General features: G+C 39.6%; 2 protein-coding genes across 2 annotated transcripts in view; one reads left to right on the forward strand and one right to left on the reverse strand.

Annotated features, from left to right (window-relative positions):
* LCT (lactase) overlaps window positions 1–4,467 on the forward strand; it is a 28,857-nt gene extending 24,390 nt beyond the window's left edge. The window contains exons 15-17 of the mRNA XM_015812432.1: window positions 1,999–2,222; window positions 3,442–3,669; window positions 4,253–4,467. Of these exons, the coding sequence (XP_015667918.1) occupies window positions 1,999–2,222; window positions 3,442–3,669; window positions 4,253–4,467 (667 nt within the window). The remainder of the gene's footprint in view (window positions 1–1,998; window positions 2,223–3,441; window positions 3,670–4,252) is intronic.
* A 1,780-nt stretch (window positions 4,468–6,247) lies between these two features.
* Window positions 6,248–27,358, reverse strand: UBXN4 (UBX domain protein 4). Its single transcript, XM_029283431.1, has 13 exons — window positions 27,265–27,358; window positions 22,005–22,107; window positions 21,022–21,050; window positions 19,681–19,799; window positions 16,569–16,707; window positions 16,070–16,157; window positions 14,703–14,740; window positions 12,462–12,604; window positions 12,034–12,161; window positions 10,859–10,961; window positions 10,048–10,179; window positions 9,663–9,868; window positions 6,248–6,842 (listed from the first exon to the last, which is right to left on the reverse strand). The coding sequence occupies exons 1-13, from the start codon at window positions 27,344–27,346 to the stop codon at window positions 6,704–6,706; spliced, it is 1,449 nt and encodes a 482-aa protein (XP_029139264.1). The 5' UTR covers window positions 27,347–27,358; the 3' UTR covers window positions 6,248–6,703.
* Window positions 27,359–27,566: the final 208 nt, after the last annotated feature.

Consider the following 27,566-nt stretch of genomic DNA (forward strand, 5'->3'; position numbering starts at 1 on the left):
TCGGTTCGTCTGCTTACAAGGCAAACTCACAGTTAGCTTTAAGTTGCAGCGGTGGCGGCGGCTTCTAGCTTCGCTACGGCGAAGGCGTCCTGGATCGCGGAGAAGCCCGGGGCTCCGGAGGAGTTCTCACCTACATCGTCCACAAGGGACGACTCGGGAACTCAACTCCTACCTCGGGCAGCTCACCTATCCCCCTATGTCCAGGGGAAAGGTAAGATTGATTCAGCTTTGCAGTCTTCCAAGGTCGGTAAAATGAGGACCCAGATTGTGGGCGGTAATATGCTGGCATTGTAAACTGCCCAGAGAGTCCTGTGAAGTACTATAGGATGGTATATAAGCATAAATGCTATACTATTGCTATTTTGAGGCAACTTATACATCACGTGTTACAGGCACAAAGCTTATATGCCTGTAGCAGAAAAATCTAACATTTCCATAAGACTATGTACTGTAGATGGCTGGTTCTCAAGGAGCCGGAAACTGTTACGTATTGATCTTTGGTACACATATGTATTGTTTGTCTAGTACAGTGGTTCTCAACCTGTGGGTCGGGACCCCATTTGGGGTCGATCGACCATTTCATGGGGGTCGCCAAGCAAGGCTGTCCGCCATTTTTTTTGTCCGCCATTTTTTTTTTGTCCACCATTTTTCCCCCCTTTTCCGGGGGGTGCCTTACCTCCCTTGGGCTGGGCCAGCTGGTGGTCGGCCTGCTCCGTCTCTGCCGCTTGCCAGCTACGCCTCGGCCGGCGCAGGGGGCAGAACCACACATGTGCGGCGCTCCCGGGCAGGGAAAGTCCTCGACTTATGGGTAGTCCTCAACTTACGACCGGTTTAGTCCTCGACTTACGACCGGTTTAGTCCTCGACTTACGACCGGTTGGGGTCGCGGCATTAAAAAGGTTGAGAACCACTGGTCTAGTATAAAATAAATTTTGTGGATACCTCTAATACTTCCAGCATGTCTGTAAATGGGTATCATTTCTATCAAATAGGTCCTTAAATGAAATCCTAGTGCATAAGTGGCCCAACTCCTTATATTTACAGTTGTCTGTGTCCTCACTTTTGCACTATGCACCTCACTGCCTAAGTGATCAATACACAGATCCTGTTACTTGGGAAATCACTGGAATGTTAACTTTAAAAAGAAGTGCAAATACATAAAATGTTCTTAACACTCTCTACATTCAAACTAAGCATACTAGTGAAACATCTGGATTTACGCTTTGAACTGTTAGCAATTCTAAACTTTTCTTATTACATGGACACCAGTATTTTTGCAGATCACAGTGAATGCCAAAATCTCATCAGATTTTATGAGAATGTCGAAATCTCATGACATCTCATAAGACTTTGGCCAATTATTTGTTTGTTACTTTCATTTTTACTTGGTCCTGCTCCATGAACCATTTATAGTATCCTTACAGACCACCAGTAATCATTGGAGCATAAAATTAAAAGCCAGTGTTTTGAAACTATGAACTATTTCAACAATAATTCTTGAAAATCCTACATAGTCTTATATATAACGTTAAGTTGTAAATCCTTTTAGAAGCCATAAAGTCTGGGTTCAAAACCAAACAACAACTTGTTTATCTCATAGTGATAAACAACATCGACATACTATTCAAAAAAGACAATCAAAAAGCCCAAAAAGAAATAAAAAGACTAAAACATTTCCTCACTAGCAATCAAAAACCCAGATGAGCAGAGATTAACACCAAGATTAACATTAGATGAACATTCAAGAAGGAAACAATACCCCAATCAAGGAATTAACCAACTCAGCCAAACAAGCTAATAGTAAATAACCTAATCAAGAAATCACCAAGATCGCTTCCGCCAACACTGACAGAGCAAGCCACTTGCATATAAAAAAAGAGCAAACCGATGCCCTTCTAGCACTGATGATGTTACCTAGATGGGTAATGAGATGTCTACAAGAAAGCAACCAAGCACAGATAGCACCAACGAGCCCATATATTTATGTTTGCTTCGACAGAGGTGTTGCTTCCATAGTAGACCACAGCTGGCTGGGTTCCGGCTCCTTTTGGTTGAAAGTGACCCCATTTGGCTTCAGAAGGCTCTTAAAATGGATCAAAGAAGAATACAATAATCCACCTATTTATGTGACTGAGAACGGAGTTTCTGAACGTATAGATGAAGGCTTCAATGATACCTGGCGCATACATTATTTAAAGAGCTACATCAACGAAGCATTAAAAGGTATGTGGTTTTCCTTCCACGAGCAGTCTCCAAATCCAATTAATCCTTCTTCCTTATCTCTATTTTCCCTGAAAGAGTGAGCATTTAACTAATTTTCCAATGAATGCATGTAACGGAGAAAGAACCTTTGGCTGGCATGGAGATGGGTTTTGAGTACAAAAGTGAGAAATTAAATTCTAAACCCGGTGAATGACTATGGTGAATGATATGGTGCAGAATTTCCACACTGCTTTTGAAAATTTCATCCCTAGAGCAGATTTAGTTATTCTGCTCATTGTTTAGCATCGGAACAAGCTAGCTTAGTAATTGCTATTTATTATTTTATTATTTTTTAAATGCTGTATGAGTGTGTTAAATGCTGTGTACGGTGTGTAGAGAAAAAAAAACAACTGTAAAAAAAAAGGCGCAAGAACGGGTTAGCATTTGTAATGTTAACAATATTAACAATAACAATTTAAATATATATTATGTAAGGAGGCTAAGATTACTTTATCAGGACTACTATAATGGAGATTTTCCTGGAAAGGGAGATAATTGAAATTAGTTGATCATTTGAGGTTATTTCCAGCTTGATGGCTTTGTTTTACTAAAGGAAAGGGCTAATGATCAGCTACCTCTAATATATAATCAATCTATCCCTGATGAAAACATGAAAACAGCAAAATAGTAACCACCTATTCACTGCCTATATTCAGCTATCCTTACTGGAAATATTGGAAATATTGAAAGGCACTTTGGTTCAGGTGCGGGCCAAGAAACCAGGAGACTGTGAGTTCTAGTCTCGTTTTAGGAATGAGAACCAACTGATTGACTTTGGGCCAGTCATTCTCTCTCAGCTTAACTCACCTCACAGGGTTGTTGTTATGGGGAAAATAGGTGGGGAAAGGAACATGGCATGTTCACCACCATATATGTGTGTGTGTGTGTATGTTTATAGTAATAAAAAGGGCACAGTGTTTAATAGATACTAGGTTATCTTTTAAGAGCTCTTTGTTCAACACACTTTGCATTAAGGTGACTCCCTCTGTATAACTGGCTCTAGGTTTATCTTCTGTGCTTACTCCCTCAAGCTGAAGTTTTGAAAGCAGACCAGATGCTTCCAGAGAGGCTGCAACCCAAATCATTCAAGAGTCTGCATTGTGTATGAGTTTGTAATTAAACCTGTATAAAACCACCCTGTAAAACTCTCTCCCCATCCCTGTTTTATATATAACAGGAGTTGTATTTGATGGTGTTGATCTCCGAGGTTATACAGTTTGGACTTTGATGGACAATTTCGAATGGGCAGTGGGCTTCTCTGAAAAATTTGGCCTGTATTACACCAACCACACAGACCCCAATCTAACTAGAATTCCAAAAGAGTCTTCAAAATATTACTCATCTGTTATCCGCTGTAACGGCTTTCCAGATCCAGCTGATGGACCTCATTTGTGTCTTGAACCACGACGTGAAGGTAGGTATATTAGAAGCAAAAAAGGACTAGCTTTAAAAGGTATGCTAAGATAATTTAAAAAATATTACTATTTTTTTAACTGTAATAATTGTACCAGTCTGGACATAGTTCTATATGGTAGGCAGGGGGGAAAAAACGAGATATTGAGATTCCCAGGTGGAAGTTGCAATGCAATGGTCAGCTAGTATTGATAGGAAATACTGTCATATCTGATGCTAAAAGGAACAGCTTAATGGACATCCCTCTAAAAATGCCAAAGCAAATTAGTCCACATCTATTTGTCTTTGATTTTGGAGCATCCGCAATAGGAATACTCAAGAGAATAGCCTCAGGGATTGAAACTAGAATACAGGAATTTTCATTTTTACAACTATGAATCAAACCCAACGGGTCTTGTTCCTTATACATGCCACTGACAATAAGGATCTTCTCTACTTGAGGCTGGTTTGAGGTCTGTTTTAAAAGTACTAGGGCAATTTTTTACCAGCATATTTGGATGTATCAGTTTACAAATCTTATATGATTACCTTTGTACCTGTAGGTACTACTAAACCACCAGCTACTCGGCCACTTACAGCTACTACACTTACTAGTATTCTGCCACTTACAAGCCCAACAGGACTGGAAGATATCAAGAAAGTGCCATTTTTGGGACTGGACTTGACTTCATCTGAGGCGGAAATAGCTCTTTACGTTCTATTTGTCCTATGCCTGCTGGGTATACTAGGGTTCGCTGGTTCCCTCTGTGCATATAAAAAGGCCAAAAATATTTTGAAAAGAACAACATTTTAGCAATCAGGAATACGTTTTGCTTTATCATCCGAAGACTTTTGAGCCATGCATTTTTGAAGCTCTCTCTATTCATCTATGAACTTTAAAGTACATTATCGTAACAACATGCATCAATTAGAGATATTGTTTTTTGCACCCAAGATAAAATCGCTTAAGAATTATACAATTCTGGGATATTGTTTTGCTGTGACTATGAAGTTAAAACTAGCACTCCCTCAATGTAATGGGAAACATACATATGCGCCTGTGTGTGTGCAGCATAAAGCACATAGACACGGCAGGCTGTTTTTCAGGATTTCAAGTTAACTCCAAATCTCATATTGGAAATTTTGGAGCGTCAGTATTTAAGCGCATTTCAGAAAAAGAGGGCCATTTGTTCAGAATTTATTTCGTAACAAATGAATGGAAACCGGTCCTTGTATGCAAATGTAATAAAGAATATTACAGAAAAAATAGTTAAGAATGACTTCACTACATTTGCCAAGTTTCGCAATTACTTATGAGAATCAAATAATCGTAATAAGTACCAGTTGCTTGCCTGTTTATTTACTGTGACACTAACGCAACTTTTAATTCCACAAAAATCATAGTTTCAAGTTAACACATTCACAATGTCAGTGTTTGCTATGATGATGACATACTGGATTTAGCCAGATAGGTGGTTAGTGAACTTTGCTTACACTTTGATGTGAAAGGGAAAGGGGCAGAATTTTATTGTTTTTCTGTGAAATCTGTCCATTTATAAATCAACCTCAATCCAATCAATGGCATTTCCTTCACTCCCCCCCCCCCAAAAAAAAACATGCCTGGAGCAATTGTAGTCAAAGACTATACAAAACAATAATTTTGGAGCTAATGGCTAGTGTTAATCCAGCCTTTGCCTATGATAGCTCTGCATTTTCAGTGAAGGCATAAAAAGCACCTTTTTTTGTGCTATGGGTAGTTTGCCTGCTATAGCCAGTTCCGCAGTTTCCATGCCTTTTCTCTCATTTGTTCTACTGCACTACACTGCATGAAATAAATATGTAACGTGACTCTGAGGTATTTTAGCACAAATTATTAATAGCTAGGGTTGAATAAAAGAATCATTATTTATTACTTTTCAAGCAGCTGCACAATTTATTGGGACATCTGAGTTGGAGTGAAACTGCAAGCATGTCTCTTGAAAGCGATAACGTCAAGCATTTAAGGACTTTAAAATCTCTTCCGAACACCAGTGGATCACATCAAGTCAAATAAGAGGCAACGAGAAAGGATGTTGGTATTGATCCTGTACCAAAAAGAAGGCATAATAAGAGAAAAGTGGAGCATCTATTTTTGTATGTTAACCCCCTCCCTTTCTTTCTGTGAGAGTCGAAAGCAATGGAGAGTGGGGCACATCTTATTTTATATTTGTAAAAAGACTGTGAACTAGATTGAACTGTTAATCTGAATGTGCTTTTCATTTTTCTGTTGTACTCTACATTTCCCTTTGATTTTTTTCAAAGGTCCTGTCGAGGCAAGAAACATTAAAAATTAATCTGACTCTTCCTATATTTCTGTTGCTATGTACAAATAAATAGTTGAACCAGAGCCACCAATGTGATACGATATAATTAGCGGTAACCACAGCAGCCATGTTGAATCACCAGACCCGGTCTCCAAATAGGATCCGTTTCCTTCCCAAATCCCCATTTATCCAAGTCAGGAAGACAAGTCGTCACGGGGATCATTCCGTGGCTCTCTTTATAAAAAGCACGACACGTCAAAGAACAATCATGTGATGTACCAAAGATTAGGGGGAAAAAACTTTATTGAATGCTGTGAGATAAAAACTATGAATATTGGGTTGTTGTTACAGAAGCATTAGAGGAAAAAAAAACCCCTTATCCAATTTATTAGGATTACACTCTTCTAGGCTGAGTGACTTGTTTGGTATTTGGAGATGCCTACTTGCTCAAAAGATTTACATAGGTAAAAAGTGTCTTTAGAGGACTGCATAAGTAGTAAATATAAAAGTCTAAACGCTGATGGGACATGGAGGATTTTTATATTCTTTGTTTTTGGCAGTAGTTACATTTGCAGAATCCAGCTGCACAAGTGGGTTAGCATTTATTCCACGTGCTAAGATGAGGAAAAAGGTACGATCCAGGCAGAATAGCCATCCAAGCCCACTTATGCAGCAGAATGTTTTAACTGAAGCTAAATCAAATAGGAAAAAAAAATATCAGTGATTTCTATGTACAGTTTACTCAAACTACATTTGTTGGGTTGAATTTCCATTCCAGGTATTATTGTCATCCTCTCCATCATCCTGAGTTCTCAGTCGGTAGATCTTGCCTTCTTTCTTAAATTCTTCATTCCGTTTTTCCAATACTCGTTTCCTAACTGCTTGTCTGAAGAAGAAAGAAATAAGAGATTGAGTACAAATTCCAATAGTGGCAGAATTCATATCAATATTAACTCTTGATCTAATGTTTTGTCTTTTTCATTCCAAACTTAAGGAAGTGTTTATGAGAGCCAGAAGACTTGTTCATAAAGCATGGATTCACATCACAATGTATAGACCAGGGGTAGGCAACCTTGGCTCTTTTATGACTCGTGGACTTCAACTCCCAGAATTCCTGAGCCAATTCTGGGAGTTGAAGTCCACAAGTCATAAAAGAGCCAAGGTTGCCTACCCCTGGTACAGACAATGCCCGACTTATGACCATTTGTTCAGCGACCATTCAAAATTGTAATGCTGAAAAATATGTACTTACAACCCATGGCCCAAGTTATGGCTGTTGCAGCGCCCCTAAAGTCATGTAATCAGCATTTGGGTGCTTGGAGTCCTACCTACACTTGTGACTGCAGGGGTAGTGCAACTCCTCCCCACCCATTACCCCCCATCTATGCTTTTTTTGACTGCCCTGCCCCAGTGGCACCCAGCAGCAGAACTGGGGCTGAAGTAGAAGAGCCAAGCCTCAGTTGCTCCCACTGCCTTGTGTTCCACAGGTCCTGCTGTGCCAACTTTTGTTGTGTGATTCTCAGTTAATGACAACAACCAGGATGCAGGGATTGCAGTTGCTAGGTGATGCTGCCATGTAAGTCTTGCTTTACGACCACTTCACTTAGTTCTGGAAATCCCGGTTCCAATTTGTGATCATAAATTGAGGACCAATATGGTGGACCGCTGACTTATTTTCAAGGCACAAATGAACAGCTAGAATATGGAGATTACAAGCAGCTATTTACACATGGTGTTGTTATCACCAGAGACCATTTCCTGAGAATGGCTTAACTTCACTAGTGAAGATGCAACAAACTAGGACATTATAATGCCAACTGTTTCAGTCCATCCCATGAGATCAGACAGCATAGGCATACTTCAGGGCTTTACATAAAAAACTAGATAACCCATAATCTCTTGAATCAGAGATATGTCTTTACCAGATTCTTTAATGCCTTTAACAATGGCAGAGCTAACATACCGCCTACACCAGAAAGATTGGGATACATTCAGAGCTGTATCTCCCTTGAAAATAGCCCAAGTTGAACTGTACAGTAAAAACATCAGCACAGGAAATGTTTTATGATATTTTGCATTGTGTCATACAATGTTTTACAAAATTTGCCATATTTCAATTCCATGGAAGTCATGGGTCCAGGATTTTGGATGGATTCTGTAAGTTAGCCCAATTTAGGTACCTTAGTTCAAATATGGCTCTATGAAGAAGCACCGTTTTGCCTAGTTCAGTGGTGGCGAACCTTTTAGAGACCGAGTGCCCAAACTGCAACCCAAAACCCACTTATGCATCGTCGGGTGCCGGGTGGGTGTGGCCCATTGGGTGGGTGTGGCCCATTGGGTGGGCGTGGCTACGGTGGTAACAGCAGACTGGGTGGGATTAAAAAGTTCAATCAATCAATTCCAACTTTGCAAGATCTTTTTTTTTCCCGCAAGAAGTTGAAATTGACTGATTGATTGAACCTCTTTTTTTTTTTGCACACGGCGGCGGAGGCCTAAAGCGAAAAGGTTTTATAAAACCCAGCTGAAGGCCTAGGACTGGGGCGATGGCACGTGTGCCCACAGAGAGGGCTCTGAGTGCCGCCTCTGGCACCTGTGCCATAGGTTCACCACCACTGGCCTAGTTAATGGCTACAGGAATGAGATTTTTAATACTATGTAAAACACTGCCACCTGGCGGGATATGATTATTTTGTTGAAGTGCATGCTCTGTCCAACAGCATATGCCTGAAATTCAGATGGCCCTAACCCTATTGGGTTAAGGTAAAGTTTCCTCTTTCCAGTCAACTATGAATCTAGGGGAAAGCGCTCATCTCCGTTTGTTAACTGAGGCAGTCAAGCATTGTCTGAAGATGCTTCCGTGATCATGTGGCCAACATGAATATATGGAACACTGTTACCTTTCCACGGAAGTGACACCTATTTATCTACTTGCATTTATAAGGTTTTGAACTGCTAGGTGGGAAGGAGTGGGGGAATGTAACGGGAGCTCACTCCATTGCACAGTGCTCAAGTCTCAAACCTGGGCTGTCAACATTCCAGTTGACAAGTTCAGTGTCTTTAACCGCTGAGCCATCGCGGCTCCCTTGGCCTTCCCTAAGGCCTTAAAAACATGCCTTTTCACTCAAACATTGTATTTCCCATCTTGAATTGGCTTTCTGAACATGCCTGTGGTTTGGCCTGATTGAATTTTTTTTTTTAAAAAGTCCTATGCAGATTGCCCAGAACCACAGTTTGTGAGATGGGCAGCCAGATCAATTAAATAATTAAATAAACAAATACTGGGGCTTTTTTAGTCCCCTGTTATAGTTACAATTGGATTTTACAGTTCATGGAAAAAATAAACTAAACTTAAGAATAACATGAAGAGTCAAAAGAAACTTCTACATGAAGGGACTTTAAAGCCTGTTTGCCTTCACTCTTGTTTGTTCTTAAACTCTTCATAATTGGGAGAGGATTTTGGGGGGGGGGGAAAGAGAATCACTAGCAGCAACACATTGCTACTTTCTCTACTTCATTGAATGGATCGGATTCTTTCCCTAATTTTACATCCTCAGGCTCCAAGTCCGTTTCCAAGGACCGCCCTATTGAGTAGAAAATATTTGGAGTTTGTGCAGAAAAGAGGAATCAATACTCTATTCTCGTCAGTTTCTTCAACTGACAAAAAAAATCTTGAAATCTTGATGGGTTTAGTCGGAAGCGTGTGTACCTGTTTGCCTCTGCAGTGCTAGTAGGTGCTGAAGGATTTGAGTGCTGCTGTTGATGTCTTGCCGGAGGTTGGGAGGAAGGAGGGCTGGTAAACAAGAAATTGCTAATAAATCGCCAAACGGCCATCAGCGGGTAAAAGATTGTGCCAAGGAACTTCCATAAATCTCCACTGGAAGACTGTACAACTGCTGTAGCTGGCCTTCCTGCCTATTTATGGGGAGAAGAAGCAAATACTGTTTAGAAACTAGATTTTTTTTTTTTAAAAAAAGAAACTTTTTACTGTATTATGTACGTGTTTACTAAAAACGTATAACTTGTCTCGTAGTAAATTTATAGTTATTTATTTGAATCCTGCATATTTTTGTTGTCCTTTTTTACACGCTTACAGGCAACAATACTATCGAAGCACTTGGAGCAAGTCCCAGGTCCAATAATTTTTTCTCGTAATCGTCTTTGGTAAATTCTCTTCTGGGGAACATGGTTGCCAGTGAGAAGTTGCCATATGTGTTGCCAACAATCTGTAACAACAGAACGAGCCAAGTTAATTTCTATTCTTTAGAAACAGGAGGAAATATAAAGGACATGCCGTTTCCAAGACAAATGAGATTTTCATCCCAAAACTGTTTTCATAAGGAAATGAAAAAAAAAATCTTCATCGACAGTAAGAATATTTGGATGCTCACTTTCAGTGATTGCTCAACTTGTATTAGTTTGGTTCTGTATTACTGATATGTTCGGTAGCAGTCAATGTGCCTTACTAATGTCCAACGATTTAAATAAATGATCCTTCAAAGCAGAAATTAAGTAGGAGTATTAAAAAGGTTAATAGGTCCTGAATGTACTTTGAAAGACATTTACTTTCTTTCATATGTTTACCCAGTTTTTATGTTAAGCAACAATGCTTTTCTTATTATAGAACAATCTTTTTCCCACAAGAAAAGAGAGAGAGAGAGATACCAAATTTCAATTGCATTATTGGAGCAATCGATGGGTGGGTAGGTAGACAAGGCTGTAATCATGTAAATATCATAAACACTGACTGGGATGCTTATGGGTTACTCACTTTTTGCAGTATGTAATTCAGTTTTTAAAAACCCTCCTTATTTCCTTAAAAAATTTAAAGGCAATAATTTGGTTCAACTATTAATAGAGCTTCCATTTAATTAACTTTTGGAAAAAGAAGAGATGCTTGTTCACCTGTGCAGCAAACCGGTGAGCTTCCTCCAAGGGGGCATCTGAAGGGAAGCTATTAGTGAAAGAAGATCCATCTGGAAGGCGAAATTGGATTCTTGCTATAGCACTAGGGAAGATATTTTACATTAAAAGTCCGGATTTTTAAACACTTCGTTTTACAAAGAACACCTTCCTAGCATTTAAATGATAGAAACGCAGGTGGTTCTACAGGAAAAAAAAAGAGTTCATTACTTAATCAACAACTGTAGAAGAGTGGTAGAATCCAGGATGCAGTCAAAAGAGGAATCAACCTAGACCAGGGGTAGGCAACCTTGGCTCTTTTATGACTCGTGGACTTCAAGTCCCAGAATTCCTGAGCCAGCACAGCTGGCTCAGGAATTCTGGAAGTTGAAGTCCACGAGTCATAAAAGAGCCAAGGTTGCCTACCCCTGACCTAGACTCACTTGTGGCTATGTAGTAACTCTAGGCCAGTGGTTCTCAACCTGTGGGTCGGGACCCCATTTGGGGTCGATCGACCATTTCATGGGGGTCGCCAAGCAAGGCTGTCCACCATTTTTTTTGTCCGCCATTTTTTTTGTCCGCCATTTTTTTCCCCTTTTCTGGCGGGTGCCTTACCTCCCTTGGGCTGGGCCAGCTGGTGATTGGCCTGCGCCGTCTCTGCCGCTTGCCAGCTACGCCTCGGCCGGCGCAGGGGGCGGAACCACGCATGCGCGGCGCTCCCGGGCAGGGAAAGTCCTTGACTTACGACCAGTTGGGTAGTCCTCGACTTACAACCGGTTTAGTCCTTGACTTACGACCAGTTTAGTCCTCAACTTACGACCGGTTTAGTCCTCGACTTACGACTGGTTGGGGTCGCGGCATTAAAAAGGTTGAGAACCACTGCTCTAGGCTGATTCCTCTTTGGACTCCACCCCCAGGTTCTGCCACTCTTTCTCTTACTTCTCTTACAACAATGGAGAAAGAAATCTGTGAACGCAGAACAAACAAATTTTCTGCCAAGAAGCTTTATAGCCCTAAAGTAGGAGAAGGAAAGGAGATAAGCACTGAAATGAGAACTGGGATGAGGTTAGAATAACTGGCACTTGCATCCAGTTTATAGGTTCTTGAAAAATGCAAGGGTGGTTTTGTGCAGGTTGAGAACATAGGGATTTGTAACAGGGCCTGAAAAATCTAATTACCTTTTTTCCTTTTGAGACATTTCCTTCCTAGCTTCCATTTCAGCTTGCTTAGCCTGAAGAGCAGCAGCTTTGGCAGCGTCTGCCTCTTCTTTTGACCTTGCAAAACGAGCTGCTCTTTCAGCACGATCCTTCATGAGACAAAAAAAAGTAGCCTATTGCCGTAACTTTTTAAGACCAGCTGCGAACATCAGACATCATTGTGATTTTGACGTAAAAGGAATTGTATTTGAGTTAGATCCAGATCAAACTATATTTGGATAGATCCACTGAAATCAGTAATGAGCAACTAAATACTATTCTTAAATCGATTAAATATAACTGTACTCAAAGCATGATCCAGGATCCACGTCAATTATCAAGGAACTATATTTAGGACCCATGGGCTGAAGTTTTCCTTGTTCAAGTAAACCACACGCTTGAATAATTACCATTGCAATTTGCTGCCTAATGCGTTCCCTAGCAGCTTTCTCTTCAGCTTTTTCTCGGTTCCTTTCTTCCAATATTCGTTTTGTAAGTTCGTCTTCCTGTTTCCTTTTATATTCCAACATGTCTTTCCCAGTTTTTCTTCTTTCTATTTCTTTTTTTATTTCTTTCTGAATAAAAAAAAAAACAAAAGTTGTATTTTATTTACTGGACTTGACCTCACCATTCTATTTGTTTAATAGCCAAGACGGCAATAAAAATGCAAAATAGAAACAAATAGCAGAGCTAAAACAGCTAAAAATCAAATATTAACATGAAAAAAAATGCATTTCACAATTAAAAGCATGGTGGAAGTGATGTAACTAACCTCCAGGACACAGGGAAATTAGGAGACAAGTGCATCTCCCTAAGAAGTACATCCCATAGCCTTAGAGCTACACAAAAGACAAGGTGACCAGGTGAGCCTCTGGTAGTGGAAGTGTCTTCAAAACAGCCTGTTTTACTAATCTGAGTATTTATTGATTTTGTACGGTGAGTAATGCTGCTGCTTCTTGCTGGGAAATCCTTGTGAGGTCCATTCTGATTATTAGTCGGAGTGATTGGACAGTTTACAACAGTACAGGTCACCATTTGGACCTTTAAAGATTATTACCAATATTGTGAATTGTGGCTAGTAAGCAACTAATAGGCGGTACAGATCTTTTAGTACAGGAATCTGCTTACGTTTTGTAGTAATTAATTTAAATCTAAAAAGAGTAAAAACTTTAATCTTTTATGTGGTTCTAGCCCAATGCTGGGCCACGTTCATAGCAGGGTTATTTCCAACCAACAAGTCATTCTGTGTGCATGTCTGTGCCAGGGGGCGCTGTAAAAGATGGAGAGTTGTTTAAATAGTACAGGGGTAGGCAAGGTTGGCTCTTTTATGACTCGTGGACTGCAACTCCCAGAATTCCTGAGCCAGGAATTGCAGTCCATGAGTCATAAAAGAGCCAACGTTGCCTATCCCTGAAATAGTGCCACATTAACAATAAATATCCTTGTTTTCTGGGAAAAACCCAATTTTTCCATGTGATCTTTAGTTCTAGCTAAACCAGTGCACAGTCTATTTAAACATCTCCAAACCATCCATTCCTCCTCCAAACCTCCAGGCCACTTCTCAAGTGGCTCTATTCAATTATGAAGATGTTGGCTTGAAGTTTCCATCTTTTTAATTGTTTTTTTTTTAAGTGAAGTAACAATTTCCTTGGTGCAATCTAAAAAGCTCCTTCTTTATTTCAATCTTTTTGTTAGGGGGTACTTGGCCAAATCACGGGTCTGTTGGATCATGCAACACCTTTTCCATATTCCACATCTTGTGCCATACTCCTCCTACCGCCAGGCGGAGCTATTCCCATTAAGATACACAGTTTGTCAAGTAGGGTGGGGTAGAGACATCCAGTAATAATGCAGCATGTTTCACTAAGCACCCTATCCACCTGTGTATAATCTGTGGACCAGCCCCAAATGGGGCAGGCATACTCTCCTGCCGAGTAACACAACACAGGGGCAGCCATTCGTAGAATAATGGGGTGGGCACCCCAAGTAGATTCAGCCAGCTTATTAGAGTGTAATTCCACTACTTTTGGGGCATGTCCTAACAGGAAAGAAGGGAACCACTGCAAAACAATACCCCCAAAGCTCAATCTTATCAAAGGGTCTGTGGGTTGAAAATATTGAAAGCCACTGAAAGGCCCCAAAGAACTAGCAAAATTTCATTTCCCCTATTTATGTGGCCCATCTCTAAGAAAAACAAATGGCCTTAGTGCCCTATTCTAAACTAATTCCAAATTAACACGAGTCCAAAAAATGGTTGCAAGCCACAATTTTTGAACCACCTTGCCTGGGAATGAAATATCTAAATCTTGTCTAAAATTAGAAACCAGAAATGATACCCAGGTTAAGGGAGAGATTTTTAAAAAAAATAAAATAAAATTATAACTATCTCCTTTCATATACTAGAATACAATTTGGTGCTCAAAGAGATATTTAAGTATCTTTCAGAATCAAGGGCCCAGTCCCAGCCTGGCTGAATTAATCATCAGCAAAGGCAAGGGTCAAATAAGCAATGTAGCAGGCCTCATTTCTCCACCTCTCTGCACATTTCAGAGACATTAAAATAAATCTGTGTTCTGCCAAGTAGAGCATTCCTAGAGGGAAGCTGGCAATGATAAAAATCAAATTATATTCTACCTGTTCTTCTTCTTTTTTCTTTTCTTCTCTTCTCTCTTCAAGTTTTTGTGTCACTCTGTATTTTGAAGGAAAATAATAAGCTCATACTGAAACTTAATTTCCGATTAATGAAATCTCATATCAAAGTCACATCCAAATTTCACAATTCACCAGTGATAACTATGCTACAATAACTTAATTCCACGTGTTTAGGATGCAACATACTGACAAAAATGTATGTTTAGGAAATAATGCAAAAATTTCCAACAAATTTTGTTCCTATGAACAGAAGGAATTCCAAGTGCTATCATATGCTATACCTCAGTGATGGCGAACCTTTTAGAGACCGAGTGCCCAAACTTCAATCCAAAACCCACTTATGTATTGCCGGGTGCCGGGCAGGCGTGGCCACTGGGTGGGCGTGACTACAGTGATCATGGCAGATGGGTGGGCGTGGCCAGGGTGGGCATGGAGACAGGGCGGGGGTGCCATGTTGCAGGGCAAGGCGAGGCAGGGGCTGGGGTGGCTACTGCCTGACGCCATCGGCCCCCGCACACAAAGGCCAGCAAGCGCATGGGTGCTGGGATGCATCCGGCCACGTGGGACCTCGGCAAGTTAGCGGGCAGCTAGTTGAAGAGGACGGTTGCCATCTCCGGAGCATGGCACACGTGCCCACAGAGAGGGCTCTGAGTGCCGTCTCTGGCACGCGTGCCATAGGTTCGCCACCACTGCTATACGCATTTCTATTTTGTTTTCCAAGCTTTGTACATACACACATCCTTGTTTTTCCTTATAAAATTTATTTTCCAAAACTTGGCTTCCTTCTTAAGGATGACAATTCTGGAAAAAGCGTTGATACAAGTTTCATTTTCTTTCTGATTTCATTAATTTTTTTTTAAAATATGTTTGTACAAATACAAAATGTCCCAATTAAACCTCAAAGACTCTATAGCACGCGTGCCAGAGGCGGCACTCGGAGCCCTCTCTGTGGGCACGCGTGCCATCGCCTCAGCTCCGCCTCCCCCATGGCCCCCTTCTCTCCAGAAGCCCCCCTGAAGGAGAGTCGCCCCCAGGCGTGGCCTGTACGGAGCAGCACAGCCAAGGATATAGCCGGGCAGCAGGGACAAGACTCCGCCCTCGCCCCCCCATAGCGTGCAGATGATGCTGTGGGGTGTGGGCAGAGGGCGTGGCTGCCATGGCGCTGCAGGGCTGCCTGGGTGATCTGCTACGGCCCTGTGGGCGGGTGGACCAGGGGGCGGGTGGGGGCGGAGCAGGCAGGGCGGGAGGCGGAGTGGGGGCGTGGGTTTTGGGCACTTGATCTCTAAAAGGTTCACCATCACTGCTCTAAGATATACCAAACTTTCACTAAATACTTGCATTAAATAGTATTTTTTAAAACCCATACCTTTCTACTCTAGCAGCAAGATCATCCGTAGTCTGTTCTACCCGTCTGTCATCTTTCTCATTTGTCTGGACCAAATTTACTTCACCTTCTCATAAATGAGAAGTCCCATATTTAAAAAAAAGACAAAAATTGAGACTTTTGTTATAACAGTTATGCAATTATATTTGTTAATATGATTGTATATATCAATCATTTCTGGTAATAAAAATAACAGAACACTTTTGTTTGATTGTGGTTTTTTTAAAGAAATGTTTTATTGCATTATAAAATGTAGTAAAAAGAGGCATAGTTCTTTACTACCATTTGCAAACTAGGAAAGGTGTGAGGGAGACATACAGAAGGTTCGAGGGACACACAAGGCAATTAAAAGTTACTGACACAAGGAGGCAGATCCAGTGGGTGATCAGTTATTACTAGGCTAAATATTAAACTTAATGGGATTGGATAGCAACATCTCAGAGGAAAAGTTATCTATAAAGAAAGAGCTATTAATACTTACCATCTGGAGTTAAACGCAATCTTTCTAGCTCTGTTTCAGAAGTTTCAGCGGTTTGTGATTGAGAATCTTCTGGGTTGCTACATAACGAGGAGGAACATGAAGCAGAACTTTCTAGCCCTTCGGCTTTTATTAAGTGCATCTAGGGAAGAAGGAAGTGTTGACATACATATGTGTTGCACTTATTTTATACTCCACTTATTACATTTAAAAATGTGCACTCTTGTTACATTTCAAAGAGCAAAATACAATTCTTTTTCGCCTGGTATGCACATCCTATGTCAGGCTATATTTCAAAAATTATTTCTAGCCTATGCAACATGATCTCTGCTAAATGTCTCAACCACAACTTCTATAATGCTTGCTATGAACATGCTACCTGGAGCTGATGCAACTGATATCCAAAATAATTGGAGGCACCAGGTTGCTGCCCATGGTCTACTGTATTTACTAGACCAGGTGGCATTTATATCAACAGAGTTTCTTTTCTAGGTTATTAGTCCACTTTTCCAAAAAAGACCTGACCACATAGACAATGCAAATATATAAAACGGGGGATTATCTTAGGAGAACTGACCCTGGTAAGTAACTAATTTCAGAAAGGTGTATAGAAAAAAATAATATTTAAAATAATATATTTCAATATCACCTCACTATGCATTCAAGAAGTAACTGCTGTTTAATGACAATAATTGGGACCAGAATTTCTGTCACTGTGACATGGGCATAGAGTACAACAATGCCACCTAACAGTTCCAGCAGTCCCTAGTTACCCTAAGTCAGGGGTAGGCAACCTTGGCTCTTTTATGACTCGTGAACTTCAACTCCCAGAATTCCTGAGCCAGCATGGCTCAGCATGGCAACCTCTCCATTTCTCCTCAGCATGGCTGGCTCAGGAATTCTGGGAGTTGAAGTCCACGAGTCATAAAAGAGCCAAGGTTGCCTACCCCTGCCCTAAGTGAATAACCACAGGTCATTAAGTGAGCACCTCGTGTGACCATGACTTCCAATTTTCTGCCGACTTCCCTACTGACTCTGCTGCAATTCACAGTTGTGTAACACACAGCAATGCACTGGATCACAACCATAGGCCCATGGAGGTGCTGCGACAGCCAAAATTGCAAGAGCCTGTCCTAAGTACAACTCGTTCAGCATCATCATAAGTTTGAACAGTCTTTGAACAAGTGGTTGTTGACCAAGAGCCTTCTGTAATACTAAATGATAAGTAAATAAAAGATTATTTTCTGACAACAAAAGTCAAGTGTGAAATAATTTATAGACAACATTGCTGCAACTAGCATGTATTGTGAGCAATATGTTAAAAAATTAAGAGGATCAGAATTCTGTGTAAAGAATAAATTAATTCCACATGGCTTTTAAAGAAAAAAAATCATTTACAGTGAAGTTTTCTTATTGTATAAAGGCTGAAATTATTATTAAATTTTAATCCTAACTATATATATAAAAACCCAAGGAGACAAACGTACCCAATATTCCTTCCTCCTATTTTTCCCAAAACAACTGTGTTAGGTGGTCTGGGCTGAGAGTGTGTGACTGGCCTGAAATCACACAGATGGCTTTCATTCTTAATTCAAATTTAGAACATACAGTCTCCTGGTTTATAGGCCAGCCCTTGAACCACTATACCAAATTGACTATCCAACTCAATGTATATCAGAAAGTAACAATTTATTGCAATAAATATTTTATTCCTCTGACAAAATTTCTCACAACTCATTACCTTTCAAACCTTGAATACAATAATGAATTTGTTTAATTGAATGCAACTAGAAAACGAAGAGTTTGTGTGTATATATTTATGTAGTTTTATATATATACCGTTTGTATGGCCACGAATTCACAAAATGTAATTCTTGACAAATAATGTAGGATTAAAAACAAAACAAAATAAATAATAGGCATAAATGAACCATCACAGCACAATGTAAAACAGCACAGAGGCAAAACGGCGGCATGGTCAAAATCCTATATCAATTTTCCAGACAGCTTCATCTGATGTCCTAACCCAGTCCTTGGAAGAAAAATCATGTTTAAAGCCTTATGAAAGGGCCAGGAACACCTGAATCTGGAAGTAGGGGTGTGTAGGAGAGGTTTCTGTTTCAAGGGGCAGGGTGGATGCATCATTCTGCCATCTCAATTCTGCCACAGGACATCTACAGGGGTGATTAATGCCATCTCAATAGTATACATTGATCTGAAACCAACTGAAAAGGGTCCAGATAAACTGTTCAGGGCCACTCTGGAACTGTGAATACTTTTTCATCAAGCTTTCCTGGAAAGGATGGCAGAGGCAGGACAAAAACTGTCCAGAACTGCTGAATTCAGGGATGATTTCTTGAAGAGGGGCAGATCACTGCCTCCTTAAGAACTGGCAGAACCATACCATTCTTAAATAATGTAATCACTACTGCCTGGATCCAACAACACATCATCTTCTAGAGGGCTTTATCCAGCCAGGATCTCTTACATAAGGGGCCACAGAGAACAGCAAGGCCATCAGAATGCGACCACTGCTGAGTCAGGGCTTTAATAATCTGTGTCAAATTCATGGTTGCCACGCTGGTCATGAACTCCTGAGGTTCCTATGACTTAGCAAAGAAAAACTGAAATTTCCCAATATGCTAAGTCTAGGGAATTCTGCTGCTAAACTAACCACTATTCAGCAAAGAGACTAAAGTTGGCAGAAATTCCAACTGATCTCTATGCTCAACTTTAATAAGGCCTCACACCTTGTTCTGCAGAACAGCACTTTCGAATCCCACCAGAATCTCTTCAGTGACAATAAGTACTCCACTATCCCTGCCCAGAGGTTGCAGCTAAAGTCACACTTGAAACCAAGGTGGGCACATTTATGAGAGAAAGACTAACCAAGTTTCAAAAATACATACAAGACTAATATCAAGTCATGGATGGATAAGGCCTCATTTAAATGCCAACTTAGCGTTCAATAGCAACAGCTGAAAGAGTGGACCAGTAAAGTATAGACTTGTTATTGATAATGTACTTTACATCTTTTACATAATTTTTGGCATAATTTTTTTTTAAAACAATCCTTCACTTTACTTAAAAAAAATCCCATCCAAAACTGTTTTACCTGTTTGACTTTATGAATTCTTGCAATCAGTTCTTCTGCAGAAACACTGCCAGCAATTACTTCAAGAGGTATTCCATTATCTCCTATAAAGAAACTAGATGGAACACACACTACTGGATCTATGCAATAACAGTAAAGGATAATATATTATCATAAGAATAAACTAGAAAAGCAAAGAAAATGAGTTTAAAAGAAATGGAATTACTGAAAGGAAATGGGCAATTTACATTCTGCATACAGCAGACCTGCCAAACTTCAAAGGTTCTCCAAAATGTCATTTTCTGCTGTCTCCTAAAACTAAATAGACAGTTCAAAGGAGAAGCTGTACTTGAACCTTACCGTTTTTAACACTTGCAGTCTTCCACATTTGACGACTGCATCATCAAAATTCTTATGCGTGGTTTGTAATTAATTGCTAACCGTAACTTCTAGTCCAGTAGCCCATTTCCAACCACAAATGAATTGATATTTGAGGTGCTCAGAAGTAGGAAAAAAGGAAGTGTCCTAAGAATCTGGTACCAAAATATCAGTTGCCTCTGTGCACTACAGTTCATTTTTACTAATATTAAAGATAATATAACATTCTATATTGATACATTTAAATCTTTTATAGATTTTTAAATTAGTGGCCATAGTGTTGATAGTGAAATCCCATGAGTTATAATGGACAGTACTCAAATGTTTCAATAAACAGTTCATATAAAACTAGATCTAGAACTGTTGAGAGCAATAAAACATTCTGTAATCATTGGGACACTGTTTCAGAATCAGTTTCCCACATGGTATGTAACTGTCAGAATCCCTGTTTTCAGCAAACTATGGTTCTATGAACCCTAGCACGAAGCTAAAAAAATATATAAGAGAAAAATATCTGTGAGACTAAAAGGCTTTTATTGTGTTCCTTGACTGAAAACAATAAAGATGTATGTATGCATACATGCATGCATATCCTGCCTTATAGTACCATCAATATATATAATGTTAAAACCACATAGTGCTAAAAGTTCTACCTTGAGGAGAACAAAAAACTTGAGGACAGTAGATATAATGGTGAACAGAGAAGCATATGAAGCCATAAAACATGTATGCATTTTGTGGAACAGTACACCATACAAATGATACAAATGGGCTTCAAAGCATGATTTTAATGGAGTGATCTGATGGTTTCACATAAATGAGAGGTCAGTTCCAAGGCTATATGATGGCAAGTGCAAAAATTGTTTGAGGAAGCAGGAGATCTTAAAAATATAGCAAAGAAATAAAAGATATACTAGACCACTGATTTTAGTTTTGTAATCATGTACTATGAATCTTTATAATTCTATGATATTCAAAGGATACAGATTTGTGAGAACTGCAAACAGGCTTCACTGTGTAAGAGAAAGCATTTATTTACTATTATAACCATAAATACAAAAAATGGCACAAAACAATTAGATATACCATATTATTATCCATATTACTGTGTGTTATTTTTGAGATTGCATCAAATTAGTTTCTTATTCTTTAGGATACCATACTGAAACTGAGAAATATAATGGTACACAAGTTACATAACATGGTTAATCCTAAAGTTTTTATTTATTATCTATTATAAACATAAGTAAAGGCTTTTTTGCTGAAAGGGCTATAAGATTTTTCACCCAGCTAAGTAAGTTCTTTCATTTGATTTCAGTGAAATGAGAGGTAAGAATGGGTCAGTTCATATTTTCCTCTGTTTGGTTCTTCCAGTTCCTAAAGTATGTTTGTCAAAGTTAGATTCACATGTCAGTTAATTCCTTCTCTTTCTTATCATATTTCCTTTCTCCATTACTCATTTTATGCGAGAGAGCAAGAAACTATATCTTATATTCCTGTAGAGGGAAGGGTTGTTGAGCTATCATGAAAAGTGAATTAGTATACGTATACCTATAAGCACATATACAGCTTAACATTTCTTCATTCTAAATTGCCTTTAAAAGAGAAAAATATATTTAGATTCTAGGACAAGAAAAGTCCTGGAAAAGTGGGGGGAAATGTAAGAAAAAGCTTAAGGACACACTTCTCTAAACTGTGAGGCTGGGAGAAAAGTTCTAAAGATGATCAGCCTTCATATAAGCATTAGGGATTTTAGTGTAAAAAGTATCAGCCAGATCTTAATTTGGCTGATGGCCAAACAATAGGAAAATATGAAGTGAATTATGTAAACTATATTCTTAATATCTACTTGTACAAAATGTAATATTTCCTCCCTGTAAATTAACATTGTTTCCAAAATAGCTGATTAGAAAGTATCTGAAAATAAAACATTTATTGAGAAATAAATATAAAAGATATTGCCAAACCTTTGGGTATCAATTTTAATAGCCACAAAGTCATCTGTTGCTTCCTCAGACACTTTTGCATTCTCCCAGCTGGCAGCCATTTCTGTGGACTGTTCATCTTGCCCTATGAAAAACATTCAGTTTTAGAGATGTAAAATGCAAATTGCAACATACCCCACATACAAAAACAAAAATTATTACTTTAAAAACAGGAATGCTTACATAATTCCAAAGTTGGGTTTGATAAAAAAAAATCAGGGAACCTACAGATGAGGTTCTCATATATCAATTTTAAGAAACCCAGACTAGACATATCACAAATGGGCAGGAGATGCAATACCCAGACAAACAGCTCCAGAATAACCAAATTAAGAGAGGCCTGGATAAAAAGGGAAAATAAGAATGAGCATGCTGATTCCATATTTCCATCTCAGCAATCATATTCTCAATTTTATGATGAACCTCTGAAGCAGGAGGATCTCTTTGATCTATAGAGGTTCTTTATTGAATCAAAACCTCTTATTTTAATGCCGAAACATTAAACTCATCTCAGTGCTCAAATAAGATAGGTTAAGAATGAATCCAATGTGATTGTTTGAAAAGAATTACACATCACACTCCTCTTTGACCACTGCCATGTTTGAAATCTGGACAAAGTAGTGATTTTATTTTGGATAATATATTTATCACTTGTTTTACTATGAGATATATGGTAGACAATATTCTTTATACTGGAGGAGAAAGAACTTCTGGGGATTTCCAAGAGTATTGGAAGGAATGTCAACAAGCTTATTTAGCTGCAGGAATTGAAGGACCTGAGAATAATAATTGTAAAAGGAGAGTGAAAAGGCTAGGCTTTCTATGAACATCAAGAAAATAAAGGTCATACCTACTGGAAAACTAGAGGATTTAGGATAAATGGTAAAATGTTAAAAGTAGTTGACTGTTTCAGTTTTCTAAACTCTAGAAGATTATGGGTATACAAGACATCCAAATAATAATAATAATAATAGGCAAAGGATATTGGGGGGGGGGGTACTATGTAAACTCATGAAAGACCCTGAGATTTCATCCAAAAAAACCTGAGGCGATCAATAGATAGACACTGCACATGAATGAGAATTATTCCTTGAATTATAATGCTAGAAGAAACGGCTTCATATGCCTTGTATTGTCAAGAGGACCAACTTAATACCAGAGGAAATCAAAGCTAGGCTTGAATGTTCACTAGAAACAAAGATCATGAAATAAAGACTATTATACTTTGGCCACATTGTGAGGGCAGATCTAACTATGATAAATACTTTAATACTGGGGAAGGCAGAAAGAAGGAAAAAAGGCAAATAGATGGGGTACTAGAATGGTATAATGTAGGGGTATAGGGGTGCACTTGATATAATGCACAGCATAACCTGTGGACAGCTGTTATCCATCAAGTCACCAGGAATCAACCAATTGGAAAGAGTGTCACAGTTCTTACACTAAAAAGGAGGAACAATGAGAATATTTATTATAAGTCCTTATTTTATTTTCAAATGAGATGGTAGGTATAGTTTGATCTCCTCTCATATAATCTGTTATTTTTTTCTGCATCTAAAAGAAGTTCTAAACTTCAAAACCTTCAGATCTGAGATAGCTTGAACTGATTGAAGTGAATGAAAACTGAGGTCCAAAAATGCAGACGGCATTATTACTAATTTAATCTGAATATATTATTCTGGAATTATATTGTAATATGACTAATAACAGCACTCATTCAAAACAGAGAGCAATAAGTTCCTGTGGCAGATTTTCAGGAAAGAATATTGACATTAGATTTTATCGAGGGAAAAACTATATAGCAATTCTAGTTTATAAAACTAAATCACATAAACAATTTGCAGCATGTTCTGTTTAGCTAACCAGAACTGGAAAACCAAGATATATCATTTAATTCTATGGTTTAGCAATTAACTTTCCAGTTGACATTGAGTTATATGCTAGGATTTACTGATTACAGTACAGGATAGAAATATAGAAAGGGAAAAAAGTCCATAGCACAATTAATTTTTGTTGCTATTTAATTTTAAAAAATAAAAATAGTGCCAAGAGGATGTTTTAATCTTGTCAACAGAATAACTAGCATCATTACTTAAATTAAAACATTTACCTTACTGATAGCAACAGGAAAATATGTGTAGGAAAGCCTAATGCTAGAAGAGATACAAGTTGTATACTCAGAATTACTACCCTAGAGAAAACCAGACAGAAAAATAAAAAGCTCAAATGTATCATAGTCCCCTAGAGAATATTCCTATGTGATGTAACATGCAGAACGCATGCAGGAATCATATGATAGACAGTCAGATTAATGACTATATTAAAATACATTGTTATATATACTTAGAATTTCTCATTAGACCATAAATGGTTTCACTTTTGAATTAAAACAACTAGCTGTAGGCTGTAAACTGAACAATGAAATAATCCAGTTAGTGAAAATACCTTTAAATTCTTTAATCTGTATTAACTATACCATAAGAGATATCAATATCAATGTTCAGTTTAATATTTAGAAATTGAATTCACATTCATTTCTAAATAGCTGAGAATCCAGTGACTAGGATAGTATTTTTCAGGTACACGTTTACAACTGTTGCTTCAGCACACAATAATTCTACCATCTTGTCAGTGAAGAGAAATGAATAAACTCCAACAAAAGTACTGTAGTACAATTATTGTTTTCCTGGACCGATTCAGCCTGAAGCATAAAGCACATCTTGTTTAGTCCAAAGACCTTCTTCTTGGCTCCTTATCTTAACTTATCATAAGCAAATAAGAGGCCAAAGACTATTACACATTTTTAAGCTTCTTCATGAAGATTCCTGATATTCTTTTCAGTTACAGTGAAAGAATTTTCAAAAGATATTAGAGAACTTGAGAAGAAAGAAATTAGAAAGGAAAGCAGATATTTAACAGGTGATTGTACAACTGATAGAACAAGGTTGCTGGTGTTTTGTTTTTTTTTAGTGTAAGATGAAAGGAAGCAAAAGTAGCATTAAGACTATGGACCCGCCAAAGATATGCTAGATTTGATGTACGGTAGCTTGGGGAATGTCAACCAGATCAATATGTTTTTGGATACATTCAGGATAGCCACTTCAGTTTAATCCACTAGAGCAAAAGTGCTAGATTTATTATACTTGATAAACTGGCTAGTTAAACTTGAGACCGATTTTGAAAACAGTAGAAAATTCCATTCTTCTAATTCATTGAAGCCCAAGAGTTGAAGGGCAAATGTAAAGAGAAAGTATGGAACACCACATTCCAGCTTTGGAAAGTGGCAAATTAGACAAGGTAAAATTTTAAACCCAGGTGTGTCTGACACCTCTTCTCCCCAAATAATCAGATTTACCATAACGTGAAGCACTGTCAATTTTTAATCTATTCAATGTCAGTGAAACATCAAAGGCATTTTGTTTGCAGCTTATGCTGACATTGCAGGCCCTCTCACAGAAAGGTCAGAAAAATAGGGAAAAAAGATTCACACCAGCATTCAGCTCAATAGTAAAAAAAACACTATCAGGACTAAAACTAAACCTCTGTGCCCGGTCACCAACCCAGATTGGATTCTGCAACATTATCCTGGGACATGTACAGTATATTCGCCTTCATTCATGAGTAAACATACAGTTACTAGGAATAAGGGGATTGATAAAAGACACCAGATCTAGAATATTAGAAAGAAATGGAGAACAGAAGGAAACTCAAGTGACAAGTCTAGAAGGCTCTTTGTGGAGGAAACTTGAAGAGAAAACATGCAGAGAAGAAATCAGGCACAACTAGTTCTTTGGATGAAATTCCTGGGCTGAAAAACTAATTTGAAACTAATGCACGCCAGCGATAGTTGTTTTTACTTAGAGGTAGTCCTCAACTTACAACCACAAGCGAGTCCAAAACATCTGCTGCTAGGGGTGACAATGGTAAGTGAATTTTGCCCTATTTTACAACCTTTCTTGCCACTTGTTAAGTCAGTGTTTCTCAACCTTGACAATTTTAAGGCATGTGGACTTCAACTCCCAGAATTCCACAGCCAGCAATGCTGGCTGTGGAATTCTGGGAGTTGAAGTCCACATGCCTTAAAATTGTCCAGGTTGAGAAACACTGTGTTAAGTGAATGACTGCAACTGTTAAGTTAGTAATACAGTTGTTAAGTGAATCTGGCTTCCCCCATTGACTTTGCTTGTCAGGAGGTTTGCAAAAGGCGATCACGTGACCCCCTTGCAACCAACATAAATACACACCAGTTGCCAAGAGTCCGAATTCTAGTCACACGACCCACGGGGATGGCTACAACATTTCTAAGCGTGAAAAACGGCCATAAGTCACTTTTTTCAGTGCCCTTGTAACTTCAAACGATCACTAAACGAAAGGAGGGTACGTTGAGGTCCACCCGTACCATGTTTTGTACGTTAGAGAAATACATGCAAAATTGCAAACGCAAGGCAATTTTGTTGGCTGTTGCTTCGATCAGCCTACGTCACATTCAACAACCCCTACTAGCCCAGGGGTAGGCAACCTCGGCTCTTTTTATGACTCGTGGACTTCAACTCCCAGAATTCCTGAGTCAACCATGCTGACTCAGGAATTCTGGGAGTTGAAGTCCACGAGTCATAAAAGAGCCGAGGTTGCCTACCCCTGCCCTAGCCATCTCAGTTACTGGGGATATAATGCACCACCTATGCTTATCTTGCCTGCTAGCTCGAAAAGCGAAACCGAATTAAAGAAGAGTGTGTTTGTTTTTGTTTTTTGAGCACCCGGAGGAGACACTCTGGCTCACGGGCCGCAGGATAGACTTGCAAAGTTGACGAAAAGTCCCCGAAGAAGGAACAGCAGCAAACCCTCGCCGAGTAATCTGCCAAGGAAACGAGGGTACGGCTGTGCAGTTAACGGAGTCAAGGTTGACACAAACCAGCTTGGACGGTTGACAGGCCACTCCGTCCGGAGGCGACCAGGTGTTGGCAGAGGCCGTGAGGAGAAGCGCCGGAGGCAACTCTTAAGCCTCCCCCCGCCCTTCCCTCCTCGCTTCTCTTGGGCGTATTTCAACGCAACCTTCCTCTTCTCCGAGGGCACAGGTCCCTTTGCCACCCGCTCACCCAGCCACCCACCCCGGCAGGGCTTTTTCCATTCCCTCAGAGAGGAGGCCCAGCGTCCCTCGGACGACCCAAGCGGCTCCGCGTCGGATTCCCAGGGGAACAAGAGCGCTGACGCGGCGCTAACCAATCGCGGACGGGCCCCGTACCTTGCACAAACACCACGAAGACGGCGCTGCGCTGCTTGGCGGCGGCAATGGCGGCCGGGATGGTGCCAGGGAACCACAGCATAATGGCGGCGGCGGCGGCGTCGACTCCGCACGCAGAAGACGAACGGAGGGGGAGGAGGGGGGGAGAGAGAGACACACACACACACACACAGAGAGAGAGAGAGATAGAGAGACGGTGCGCGCGCCCCTCGTCGCTCCGGGCCCCTTGACCCTCCCCGCAGTCCGTTTGCCTCGTACGGGCGCACGCGCGTCACAAACGTCACCCTCGCTCCGGAGGCGGT

The sequence above is a fragment of the Protobothrops mucrosquamatus genome, unplaced genomic scaffold (assembly GCF_001527695.2).
Source record: "Protobothrops mucrosquamatus isolate PMUCROS unplaced genomic scaffold, P.Mucros_1.0 scaffold84, whole genome shotgun sequence".
NCBI lineage: Eukaryota > Metazoa > Chordata > Lepidosauria > Squamata > Viperidae > Protobothrops > Protobothrops mucrosquamatus.

Coding starts and splice junctions, on each gene's coding strand:
- UBXN4 (XM_029283431.1), bottom strand. CDS start 27,346: ATGCTGTGGTTCCCTGGCACCATCCCGGCCGCCATTGCCGCCGCCAAG. Junction 9,869..10,047: donor CTTCGATAGTATTGTTGCCT/GTAAGCGTGTAA, acceptor CCCCATAAATAG/GCAGGAAGGCCAGCTACAGC. Junction 6,843..9,662: donor AGCACTGCAGAGGCAAACAG/GTACACACGCTT, acceptor TTTCTTCTTCAG/ACAAGCAGTTAGGAAACGAG.